The following is a 13,153-nucleotide window of genomic DNA, read 5'->3' as shown; positions in this document are numbered from 1 at the left end:
AGGGAGAGAGAAATCGACCACCCAGAGTCTATAGAGTTCATGCTATAGACTACATTTTGGCACTGACAAACAATTGACAAGTTTTGGTCAACAGCATATGACATTGATTCTCACGTCTCTGTAAAGACAAAAGTATCTATCATTTTGCGTGTCACTTATCATTGCCTCTTCTCACTTGTTGTTTATTTGACACACCTCTCTCCCATCTTTGAAAAGGAAAAGTGCTTATAATTAAGGATTCTCCAATAAATAGGCCAGACCAAAAGAGGAAGCTGCATGCTGTTCATGTGCATTTATCACTGTGTGGTCCCCAACCGATTACAACAACAGTGAAGGAGGCCACAGGTCTAATAGGAGGCTTTCTGGGGATTCTGCTTTCTGAACATACAATGGGAGGAAAATAGTGTCTGAGAAATCAAGTAGTTTGCAATCTGTAGACGGCATAAGAAAAAATACTTCTGAGAGGGCCATACAAATCCATTCATTTATGTATTCATTGTACTACCTTTTACCTTATGATAGCAGCAGGCAGTACAAAAAGCAATTTGAAATCTTGATGAAATATACAACTAAAAAGAACAAGAAAACAGTAACCCCAGATTCTGCAGCAAAAGTTGGAACGTACATGAAACAGACAGATGGCATCAACCAGGTTTATAAACCATTTTTAAAATGATTGGAAAAACACATAGACTTTAACCTGATATTCAAAAGAATATCATGTTGATTCCTGTCACATTTTCAGGGACGTGCATGCCACAAATGGAGAATATTAATAGGAGCAGAGAAAGGACCTCTTTACACGTGCTCTAGGGCTGTGCAGTTTTTGCCAGCAGTCGCCGGCAAAAGGAAAGGCATCTGGGGCAACTCATGGCACCCCGCATGCCCTCCCTCTGTGAAGTCAGAACTTCCTTTAAATAGTCCTGGCCTTGTTTCCAAATTTAAATCAGGAATGAGGAGATTATAAATTACAGAATTTTATTTAATCAGTAGAAAACTAATGGGTGACTTTTGGAACAGCCAAGTGTGCCACAAGGAACAAAGAAAATGGCAGAAGAATTTATACAGGACACAGTCAATCACATAGATAACAACAATAACAACAACAACTTTATACTTATATCCTGCCACCATCTCCCCAAAGAGACTTGGGGCAGCTTACAGATGGCACAAAATGCCTAAAAACAAATATAAAAGTGAACACAACATAAAATACAATAAAATAAAACACGTGTGCATATAAAAACATCAATTCAAACTCAAGCAAGCTGCGGTCCTCTAACCATGGTGGTAAATTACTGGCACCATTGCCGGTTTGTAAACATTGGAATAAAATAAGTGTCAGTTGTAATAATGGAGAGAGGGCATGGGATTCAGTGCAGGATGTGCAACTACTATCCAGGACAACTAAGGACTAAATATTCTCAAAGGCTTGATTGAAGAGCCACATCTTCAAGTCCCTATGAAAAGAGTGTGGGGCCCTGTCTAATCTTCCTGCAGAGGGAGTTCCAAAGCTGGGGGGCCACTACTGAGAAAGACCTCTCCCTTGTCCCCACCAACCGCGCTTGTGATGGTGGCGAGACTGAGAGGAGGGCTTCCCCAGCAGATCTTAGAGCCCACGTCGGTTCATTGGGGGGATACGGTCACAAAGATAGGTGATAACTTGTACTTTGAATTGGGACCAGAAACTTATCAGCAGCCAATGCAGCTGCTTTAGTAGGGGCACCGCATGCTCCCTATAGCTGGCTCCGGTTAGTAGTCTAACACACTAACATTCTTTTCTTCTAGTCCCACCTCTCAACTCCTCCAAGTTCCACCTCTTAGTTGTCCCTTCCAGTTGCCACACTGAGCATGTCCCAGATTCTTCAGACTGAATTCTATTGTTTATTCAGAGTTTGCAACTGTCTTATCTTTTATCTGTTACTTCCCAAACCGAATTTAGCCTTGTCTTGAATGAGTGCAGAATGTCCTTTTTTTTTGTAAAGCTGCCTGCTCACTCTTACCTTTTCCCTTCTCCTGACGTGTTGCCTGAACCAACAGCAATCTATCTCAAAATGGCAATTAATACAGATTTCATTCTCTAACAAATAATAAAGAAACACATTATTCCAGCCAGTCCTCTTCACCTCCTTCCCCCATCATATGATGGGGATAGGACAAGGTGCACTGGCGCCCCGTCCCTATCATGAGGGTGGAAGAGCAGCAACATTATTCTTTTCCCCATCATATAGAAGAAAGAGCCACAAAATGTGGAGCTACCCAAAATACATTTGCCTCCCCGTGGTGGTGTTCACTTTGGGAGGAATGTGGACAGAGCCGAGCCAATGTCATCTGATGATGCTCAGCAGGCCCTGTCTCAAAGAAGAAAAAAGAGCACAAAAAAGCCCTGTGTGAAGAGGTCCAAATAAGCTGGCTTTACTACCAGCACTACTACAATGTGAACATGTGTATGTGGACATATGTAAACTTTCAAGCATTTTTCTATAGCAAAGCTTGTGACACCAGCACCACACATATACAAGAATAGGTCAGAGCTTCCTGATATATGATGCCAAAGATGTGGAAAAAAATTCATGTTTGTTTATTCTACTTTTTTAAAAAGGCTGGTTAAATTTAAGTTTCCATCTCTCTTTTCTATCTACAATTGGCCCTCCATATCCACGGATTCTGAACCCATAGATTCTACCATCCATGACTTGAAAATATTTTAAAATCCTAATACCAAGCCTTGATTCTGTTCCTTTATATAAGAAACAGCATTTTACTACACCATTGGGATTTGACCATCCATAGATTTTGGTATCCTGAGCCATACTTCAAATAGCAGTCCACTGTACTTTCCAATGTTGGGGGGGGGGGGGGCTTCCTCTGTTTCTTAAGTTTGTGATTCCTACTGAAAACTTAAGTGAAAATTATGCCTTTCAAACAGACATTATTCATTACTTTATTCTCCAAAAGATTAACTTATTTTAATGTATGAATCTTTATTGGCCACAAATTCATCAGCTGTCACATTTCCATTGTTTTCTTTACAAGCAGAAACTGAGTTAGTCCACGCAAAGGTCAAAAACATGTATGCCAGGAAGCCTCCACGCTAACATTTCATTATTAAATCTAATCTCCTGAGAAAATGTTACATTGCACACAATTATTTATGAGATCACCCTTCATCCACCAGTACACAGGAAGGTTGGTGAGTATGAAGCAGACAGCTGTGTAATTATCTATATTTTCATTGTGAGTGAATGCACCTGGTTCTTCCGTATTAACAGCACAACAGCCACACAATTTACTAAAAGAGAAGTGGATTCTATGGTCCAATGGTTTACATGTAAGCTGAACACCAAATCATTTTTTCCCTACAAAATCCCTATAGGACAATGATCATAGCCCTCAATCATACAAAGCTGAAGCTTGGATGATCCAGTTTCCTAAAACTTGGATTTACAATACCGTATCTTTTGGATCAACTTAATCCTACTGAAAAGAGGAACTATGTGAGGTATTCCCCAAGTCACTCTGGGGACAAAGGGTGGGTTAAAAATACATTTTACAATTTTTTTATTAGTATTAGTTGTAGTAGCCACCAGTGTGAGTTCAATATATTTTGCCACAAAAAAAAAACAACCCCAAGTTGTAATGAGTCACCACCCCAATACACATTCAGTATCTACTTCTTTTCGTGTCAGGAGTGACTTGAGAAACTACAAGTCGCTTCTGGTGTAAGAGAATTGGCCATCTGCAAGGATGTTGCCCAGGAGACGCTTGTATGTTTTTGATGCTTTATCATCCTTGTGGGAGGCTTCTCTCGTGTTCTTGCATGGGGAGCTGGAGCTGACAGAGGGAGCTCTCCCCAGATTCCAACCTCCGACCTGTCGGTCTTCAGTCCTGCTGGCACAAGGGTTTAATCCATTGCGCCACTAGGGGCTCATAAACAAGAGGGCTAGAAATTTCACAGTCCCTACAAGTAAGGTTGCCAGATTAGGATTATCTCACACTCTGAGATTTCAAGACCAAAATCTGAGGTCCCTTCTACACTGCCGTACAAAATCCAGATTATCTGGTTTGAACTGGATTAAATAGCAGTGTAGACTAATAGAATCCAGTTCAAATCAAATAATGTGGATTATCGGCTTTGGTTATCTGCTTTGATAATCAGAGGCATTCCAAGTGGCCAGCTTCTGGTCAAAAGACATTTAGTATAATGCCAAGTTTCTAACTTTGTGTTTTTAAATACATTATAACTGTACTCCTCAACTTGCTTCTGACATGATAAATAAATAAATCTGGATTATATGGCGGTGTAGAAGGGGCCAGAGATGATGTCACAGGAGGTGGCGCCTCATGACATTTCAAGTAATAAAAGATGAAATGCCAACCATAAATCACAATTGCGGGCTGTATGCCAGGGGTATCAAACTCATTTTCATCAGCCTTATGGTTGCCTTCAAAGGGCTGTTGAATCCATGAATGGAGAATCCGTGGATACAGAGGGCCAACTATTTAATTTTTTTACATGATGGTTGGTGTTCTTTACATTTTATTCAATCTTGGTCCCCAGATATTATTGAACAACAACTCCCATCACTTTTTATTATCTGCCATGCGGACTAGGATAACGCAATTGCAGCCCCACAGCACATGTGGCTTTGGAATTGGGGAAAGGTTAAAGGACATTTTAAAGTTGGACATCATATCCACAGGTCTTTTGTCTAAATTCAAACCCCAGTGTCCTGACTAAACAGAACAAGCTGCAGCCTTCCAGAGGTTACTCTGTCACAACTCTCATCAACTCTAGTCATGATGCCGAATGATGAAGAATACAAGAGTTGTAGTCAAACAACATGCCAGTCAAATAAAAAATAAATAAATCACCAGCCAGTATTTTCTATCAGCCATTGAGATTACACTTAATTATGGAACCTCTCCAGGCCTGACCCCTCCCACCCCCCCACCCCCCACCCCACTCAGCATCATTAACCCAAGTTCAGATTGCCAGGAGAATGGATGAGGATGGGTTTGGAGAAGGAATTAGGACTTGTCCCCTGTCTTTCAGCCAATAAGGCACCCAAGCATCTTATATATTGTTAAAAGTGTCTTCAATCTTATCTTAAAAGACATGAATCAAAAGAAAAAGGAGGATGGTAGTGGGAGCAAGGGATTAGGTACAGAAAATGCTGAGTGCTGTTCTCTCCCAAAGAAGTCGGAGAAGTGCGAGTTAGTATAATATGAGGGGAAGACCTTTCCTCAGCCACTCAAAGGGCATTTGATAGTAGAAAGGTATGTAAAAAATTAAATAAATGACCCAAAACATCTGGCAGGCCAAAAGTTCCTCACTTCTGCATTTTTATCAATTAAAGCAGTGGTTCCCAAACTTTGCGAGTCCAGGTGTTTTGGATTTCAGTTCCCACAGTTCCTAACAGCTAGTAAGTTGGCTGGGATTTCTGGGCATTGAAGTCCAAAACCACCAAGGTTGAGAACCACTGCTTTAAAAGAACCACTGCTTTAAAAGCTCAAACCTTTTTCAGGATATCGATCATGATGGCTTTCTGCACCTTTCATCATTACAATCTGAATGCAAAGCAAATACAAAATAATCATCTGTTGGAGGTGCTTTGAATTTGATTCCTGCTTCTTGGCAGGGGGTTGGACTGGATGGCCCACAAGATCTCTTCCAACTCAATAATTCTATGATTCTGTGGTATTATCTCACTGTAAAAACTAACAAGGTCGACATCAGCCAGTTTGCTTCATATTGTATTATTTCACCTGTGGGTTTTTGAACACAGCATATTTTTCATTTTTCTCCAGAAATAGGATCTTGTTTTCAGTGTCCCGAGTCCAGTCAGATAAAACACCGATCACATTTTCATGATCTTCAAAAAATCTTTCTGGAAAGAACATAAAGGAAACAGTAGAAATAAAGAAAGAAGCAATGTATAGCCAGGAAGGTCATACCTGCTTAGCTCCATCAGAGCTAAGATTAATTTCTCGCCAAGGAAAGAAACAACTTGTCTCAATACTTATGCCCTTGTAACATGTAAGACCAAATTAAGTCAATTTTTCCAGAATATAGTAGCTTTCCAAATTTACCTCTATTTTTATGTTTTAATTAATTCCCTGTATTTTATGGTGGTTTTTTTGATAGGCAAACCTTCTACTGCAAGGATGGACAACATGTCCAAGCCCTCTGAAGAACAGCTTATGGTTTATTCGTTCAGTCACTTCCAACTCTTCATGACCTCATGGATCAGCCCACCCCAGAGCTCCCTGTCCGCTGTTGCCTCCCCCAGCTCTTTCGAGGTCAAGCCAGTGACGTCAAGGATATCATCCATCCATCTTGCCCTTGGTCTGCCCTTCTTCCCTTTTCCTTCCTTTTTCCTTCCAATTCCCCCAGCATCATTATCTTCTCCAACCATTCCTGTCTTCTCACCATGTGGCCAAAATACTTCATCTTTGCTTCTAATATCCTTCCCTTCAGTGAGCAGTCGGGCTTTATTTCCTAGAGTATGGACTGGTTTGATCTTTTTGCGGTCCAAGGCACTCTCAGAATTTTCCTCCAACACCACAGTTCAAAAGCATCTATCTTCCTTTGCTCAGCCTTCCTTATGGTCCAGCTCTCACATCCATAGGTTACTACAGTTAATACCATTGCTTTACTTATGCAGACCTTCATTGATAGTGTGATGTCTCTACTCTTCACTATTCTATCGAGATTGGCCATTGCTCTCCTCCCAAGAAGTAAACTTCTTCTGATTTCCAGGCTGCAGTCTGCGTCTGCAATAATCTTCGGGCCTAGAAATACAAAGTCTGTCACTGCTTCCACGTTTTCTCCTTCTATATGCCCGTTATCAATCAGTCTGGTTGTCATAATCTTGGGTTTTTAGATGTTTAACTTTTTCACTATCTTCTTTCACCTTGGTTATAAGGCTCCTAAGCTCTAGCTTGGAAAAAAGAAGGCTGAGACGGGACTTGGGAGCCATTTGAAAGCATATCACATTGAGGAGGAGGCAAGCTTGTTTTCTGATGCTCTGGAGACTAGGACACAGAGCAATAGATTCAAACTGCAGGAAAACAGAATCCACCTAAATATTAGGAAGAATTTCCTGATGTGAAGAGCTATTCAGCAGTAAAATATGCTACCTCCTTGGAGTGTGGTGGTATCTGCTTCCATAGAGGTTTTCAAGCAGAGTCTAGATGGCCATCTGTCGGGGGTGCTTTGATTCAATGTTCCTGCATGGCAGGGGGTTGGACTGGATGGCTCTTGGAGTCTCTTCCAATTCTATGATTCTATATGGTAGGGTGGTGAATGCCCCCAGTCCCATTTCTCTAGCCTCTGATGTCCCCCAAAAGCTTTCAACCCTTTTGAAAAAAACTGAACATTTTCCATTAATTTCCAGCCAAAACCAGTCACAAATGTGTGGAATTATTTCCCATAACACAAAAAACCCTGGGTAGAAAGATAAGAGTGACAATCAGACAGAAAAGTGATATGACATTAGTTCAACCAGAAGGGGAGCCACAGTGATAAAAATCAGACCCTGCCCATTCCCTAACCATTCTGCAGTTGCTTATGGGCAGCATGTGGCACTCTAAAGATAATCCTTCCCTAATTGCAAAGCCAAACTCCAATGCCAAAGCATATTTCCAAATTTGAGGCAAACCACTAAAATAAGATAGTGATGATGATCACCATCCCGTCTATTTCCCCTTAGGGCCAAGGCGGCTAACACTGTACAGTTTCCACAAGGGCACAGCTATTTGTAAGAATGGGATCCAATACCTTATAATTTCATATGTAAAGTAATAGGAGTTCAGTTACAACAGAAGAATGTCATCAAACACAACATTTTCAAATTGCTTTCTGGAAAAAACTGTACAGATTTAATATGATGAGAAAAGATCCCCAAATGCTTTGCAACCTACCAATTTGTAGCTCTGGGTATATTTCATAAAGGCACCAGTCAATATTGCAGTCACAGTGGGTCTTTTCAAAGAGATTGTCCAAGATGTCACGTGTCACTTGCCGTTCATCCACCATCAGAGACTTTGTGCTGTTATCATTCATGTGCACCTTGACAACAAGCTGGGAGAGGATAATAGACGAGTCAGTTAATTTCAGCATGGACTAAAAGGCTAGCGTGCAGACGATTCTGCCTGGGTTGATAAGCGCTGGAGATCATTACCGATTCAAATGTGCCATGTATCAAAAATGGACTTGGAAAACAACACATGCCCCTTTCTTGTTTTACTAAAGAAAAAAAATACTAAAAGGGCTCCAAAAATATTTACAGTAATCACTAACATAAATATATCAATAACCAAACAAAAGGAGAAAAGGCTGGACAGTTAAAGTCGATAATATAGTACTATAATACTATATTACTGGTTATACAAAAAGGAGGTTGTCACATCATCGGGGAAAGCACAGAACAGGGAGACTGAAAAGGTGGAACTCCGCAAACATTTCTGTTCCAATAAAAAAGCTCTTTTACTCATCACTAAGACTGAAAACATGAAAGTGTTCTGATCTCAAATTGCTCTTTTATTATTAGTCAAAGGAGAGGCAATATAATATTTACGGCTTTTCCCATTCTTATGTAAGTCCCCCAAATTTTCCAAGAACCTCTTAACCACAAAACCTTTCTGTATGATAATTTGCACAAAAGTCCCTTTCCATGAATAGGTTTCAATTGCATTAATGGAAGGGACAAAGTTTGGGGTGTTGCATGGAAAACAAACAGGGCGTTTACAGTATCTTAAGGTTATTGTTTCCAGTTCAATTCTTTTCTATGGGAACACACCTACTAATCACATTTGCTACTATTATTCCTTTTAAAAAATAAATGGTGCATTGTTTGCATCCTTACAGTCTGCCATTTACTTTACTTAGGTGATCCCTCATTGTCTGAGTATGATGGCCTTCCAAGTTTAGTGCCCTGGCAGTGGATACGTAGGTGACTGTGGAGCCCTATTCTTGATCCGCATGTTCTTCTACAGTGAGGGGTCCTGGTCAAGGCTGGCTTGACGTGTCTTCCTCTTGGCATGTTTCTCTCTTTTGCTCTCCATTCGTGCCTCTTCAAATTCCACAGCACTGCTGGTCACAGCTGACTTCCAGTTAGAGCATTCAAGGGCCAGGGCTTCCCAGTTCTTGGTGTCTATGCCACAGTTTTTGAGGTTAGCTTTAAGCCCATCTTTAAATCTCTTTTCCTGTCCACCAACATTCTGTTTTCCATTCTTGAGTAGGGAGTATAATAACTGGTTTGGGAAACAGTGATCAGGCATTCGGACAATGTGGCCAGTCCAGCGGAGTTGATGGCGCAGGAGCATTGCTTCAATGCATGCCGACATGTATCTGCCTGTCATCCTTACAGCATGCCAGATAATGCCTAAACTTCATTAATGCCATTAGTATTACTTCTGTTTTAAGTAAAGGAAGGAAGGAAGGCGGACTTTAAAAGTAGAAACGAAAATTTTCACGCTAATGTTCTAATTCATTGCTATTTAATAGTGTCATTTCTTTTACAGATTTTACTTGTTCAGTGGTGCATCTTTGCTTTATGTTATTATTGTATATTTTATTACTGAACTTTAAAACTGTGTGGGAAATTGCCCTGGCAGACACATCTATAAAAGTCGTCTCTAAACTGACAAAATTTTAAAATGTGGATGTCAAATCAAGTGATGACACTTTATAATATTCAGTAGAGTCTTGCTTATCCGACATTCCATCTTTTCCGATGCTCTTATCCAACAGCCCCCCTTTTCCTCCAGCATTTCCCCTTCAATTAAAGGATGCCCCCCAACTCTCTCTCCATTCCCAATAAGTGAAAAGGGCAAGACAAGGAGGAGGAGGAGGGGAGGAAAGGGGGAAAAGAGGCAGGATTGGAAGCGGAAACATCCTCCCACCTTCCCTGTGTGATTTCCATGCTACTCTTCGCATTTCCTGCTAGGCTGTTCTATCCCCGAGGTGTTGCCTTGCCTTAACTCTTTGAGTTCTTGTAGTTAGTATTCTAGGTGTCTAGCACTGTGTTGGATGCGTAGGAGACTTTGTATTATCCAACATTTTTGTTTATCAGACGTTTTGCCGACCCGTTTATGTCAGATAAGTAAGACTATTGTATATCTCTTTTGCCCTTTATCTTTGTGATTTGAACATATTAACCTTTGATTACAGTTTCTGGAAATAACATGCTTTGGAAAAACAATTTATAGTGGATAAATTTAGAAAAAAATATTGAAAATGTACTAAGTTTATAAACATCAATAGTTTGCACAACCTTTTTAACTTTCACTTCCCACCTTTTTAACTTTGGCTTCCTTCAATTTCTCTAGTGCAAGCTTAATCTTGTCTGCTTTTGCTTGTGCTTCTTGGTCTTCCTGAAAGAAAGAGGAAGTAAGATTGTATTTCCCCTTTTAAAGGTGCCAGTCTTCAATGAGGCCCCTCTCCCCCACCATTTCACAAACATTTAAAGGTTTTTTTTTACTTTTAGAAAATGTCATTGGGGGTTTTCTGCTCTCCTTGTTCAGCAAGGCTTGCATACTACATCTTTTACAAATAGTTAAAATAACAAAAAGGAATTCATAGAATCATAGAGTTGGAAAAGACCTCATGGGCCATCCAGTCCAACCCAATGCCAAGAAGCAGGAAAATCGCAATCAAAGCATCCCTGACAGATGGTCATCCAGCCTCTGTTTAAAAGCCCTAAAAGAAGGAGCCTCCACCACATGCCGAGGCAGAGAGTTCCACTGCTGAACATCTCTCACCGTTAGGAAGTTCTTCCTCATGTTCAGATGGAATCTCCTTTCTTGTAGTTTGAAGCCATTGTTCCGTGTCTCCAGGGCAGGAAAAAACAAGCTTGCTCCCTTCTCCCTATGACTTTCCCTCACATATTTATACATGGCTGTCATGTCTCCTCTCTGCCTTCTCTTCTGTAGGATAAACATGCCCAGCTCTTTAAGCCGCTCCTCCCTTAAATTGTGGTGTCCAGAATTGGACACAGTATTCCAGGTGGGGTCTGATCAAGACAGAATAGAGGGGTAGCATGACTTCCCTGGATCTAGACACTATACTCCTATTTATGCAGGCCAAAATCTCATTGACTTTTAAAGCTGCCACACTACATTGTTAGCTCACATCAATGATAGAATTTTCTCTATCATTATAATATTTTATTGGTGGTATTCTATTGATTCTTAAACTTTGTTGTATTGAGTACTACTAGTCTATTTTATATTTGGTTAATTTATTCTGGGCTACTATGTAATCCTAACTAATGGCTATCATACAGATAACCGACACATTAATAATATATTCTCTATTTAGTAACAATTCCTTCCCCATCGAATGTTTTAATAGAACAATTCCCATTGGCTTTCACTGCAGACTCCAGCACTGCTGAAGAAAGGCTTCAGAAAGATATGTGGGGAAATCCGTTGCATCTCCAGCAAAACAAATTACTTGGAAATGTCAATTATCTGATATTTTCACTTATTCTCATTATGGTTACAGTGGCAGGGACCTCAACTCTCACGTTCCCCAGCTAGCAGAACAAATAATAGTCTGGATACACTTCAAAACATTTGGAGAGCACCAGGTTGCCTGTGCAACAACTGAAAGTGAGAAATGCCACTTGAAATGGCAAGACTATTCTGTAAGAATAACTATGCTACTTCATGCAGGGCGATCTCCATATCATCTGATTTTTTTTCCCCTTTGTGAACCAAAACATTCCAACCCTTCCTATATAATTATAGTGTGATTTCATCAAAAGTCAGAGGGGTGGAGCTCAGAAGAAATTACATTTAATACATCAGGGACAAATATATGAGTAGTATAGATTATTGCCATTACTCTGCACTGGCTACTTAGTTATAAATGCATACGTAACATCTCCTGGGGCAATCCTCCAAATCTACTTTAATAGCCAGCAGCCTTGTATGGTGAAAGAAGACTCTGAGGGCACAAGGAAGGTGATGCAAGAAAAACTGTTACAACGAATTGCAGCAGTTGTTCTGCTCCTGATTGTGAGACAAGGCTGGCATCATCCCATTCCTTGTATCCCAACTGCCAGCTGAAGGGATTTGCTTGGCACAGCTGCTGGCTGTTAAGGTGGGCTTGTGGGCATTTACAATAGTGGCTTCATAGTGTTATGGAATACAGAGCACTAACACATGTGTAACTAGGTTATGAATCCATAACTGCAATACAGAACAGCAAGTTTTTTTGTTGCAATGAAAGTATATTCAGAACTATTTAAAAACAAAAGAGTAAGGAGCGTTTTGAAAAGAGATTCGTCCATCTACTCACCTGAGTGAGTGGTTCAGGAGTCAATAGTGAAGGTGGTGGTGGTGGCAGTGGCGGTGGAAGATCAAAGGTTGCTTCTGCAGGGGGAGGTGGTAAGTCATCCTCAACATATGTAACAGGAATATTTGGGAAATCTGATTGATACTCATAAGGAGCAGCAGCATTTGCTGGAGGCTGATTCCCAGCACTTTGCTGGTTATTGGAGGTATCCTTTTGTAGGTGGAGTGTAGATTTTTCTACTTCACTTATGTCTGCTACAAGGTCAGCCATTAAAGCATCCAAATCAGTGTCTTCCAGAGCATTTAGGGATTCTATTACAGAAAAAAAATCAGAGATTTTTTCCACTGAAGAAAATCTATTTGTCGTTTTAACACATTCAGTAATATTAATGAGTAGCCCATAACAAGACATAAAAAGAACAAGAGAGGGAAACGAACTAATGCAGGTCTAGCTTAGGCTAGACTACCTTCTCAAGCCTTCCTTTGGATGAAACACCAGAGTCCTAAGGGCAATCCAATAGATAGTTTGCTCCACAGATGGCCACTTAATGGAAGATAAACCCAGGGTACTACCACCAAAATCACAGGAGCTTATAAATGAGAGCAAAACCCCCAAATTAGTGTGAAATGTAGAGCACTTCCAGACAGCCCAGAATTCTGTGCCAATGCGGGTTTTAAAACCCACTTTGTTGTGGATTTCTGTCCCCATTCCCACCCAAAAAAAACAAAAACAAAACTCAGGGTTTCTGGGGGATGGGGGTGGCAGCTACATGCAGCCACCCCCAAGCCCCCTAAATTTTTGCCTAAAAAATAAAAAAAACTTACTTGGTCATCATAACCTTACTTG

At 40.5% G+C, this 13,153-nt stretch overlaps 1 protein-coding gene across 1 annotated transcript in view; it reads right to left on the bottom strand.

The window, feature by feature from the left end:
* Positions 1 to 13,153, bottom strand: part of APBB1IP (amyloid beta precursor protein binding family B member 1 interacting protein) — a 59,960-nt gene that overhangs the window by 24,973 nt on the left and 21,834 nt on the right. Inside the window, exons 4-7 of the mRNA XM_060782433.2 lie at positions 12,311 to 12,618; positions 10,303 to 10,380; positions 7,927 to 8,086; positions 5,770 to 5,891 (exon numbers count right to left, since the gene is read on the bottom strand). Of these exons, the coding sequence (XP_060638416.2) occupies positions 5,770 to 5,891; positions 7,927 to 8,086; positions 10,303 to 10,380; positions 12,311 to 12,618 (668 nt within the window). The remainder of the gene's footprint in view (positions 1 to 5,769; positions 5,892 to 7,926; positions 8,087 to 10,302; positions 10,381 to 12,310; positions 12,619 to 13,153) is intronic.

The sequence above is a fragment of the Anolis sagrei genome, chromosome 6 (assembly GCF_037176765.1).
Source record: "Anolis sagrei isolate rAnoSag1 chromosome 6, rAnoSag1.mat, whole genome shotgun sequence".
Taxonomy (NCBI): domain Eukaryota; kingdom Metazoa; phylum Chordata; class Lepidosauria; order Squamata; family Dactyloidae; genus Anolis; species Anolis sagrei.
Note: the sequence above shows the minus strand (reverse complement) of the source record. Positions and strands in the feature narration are given on the sequence as shown.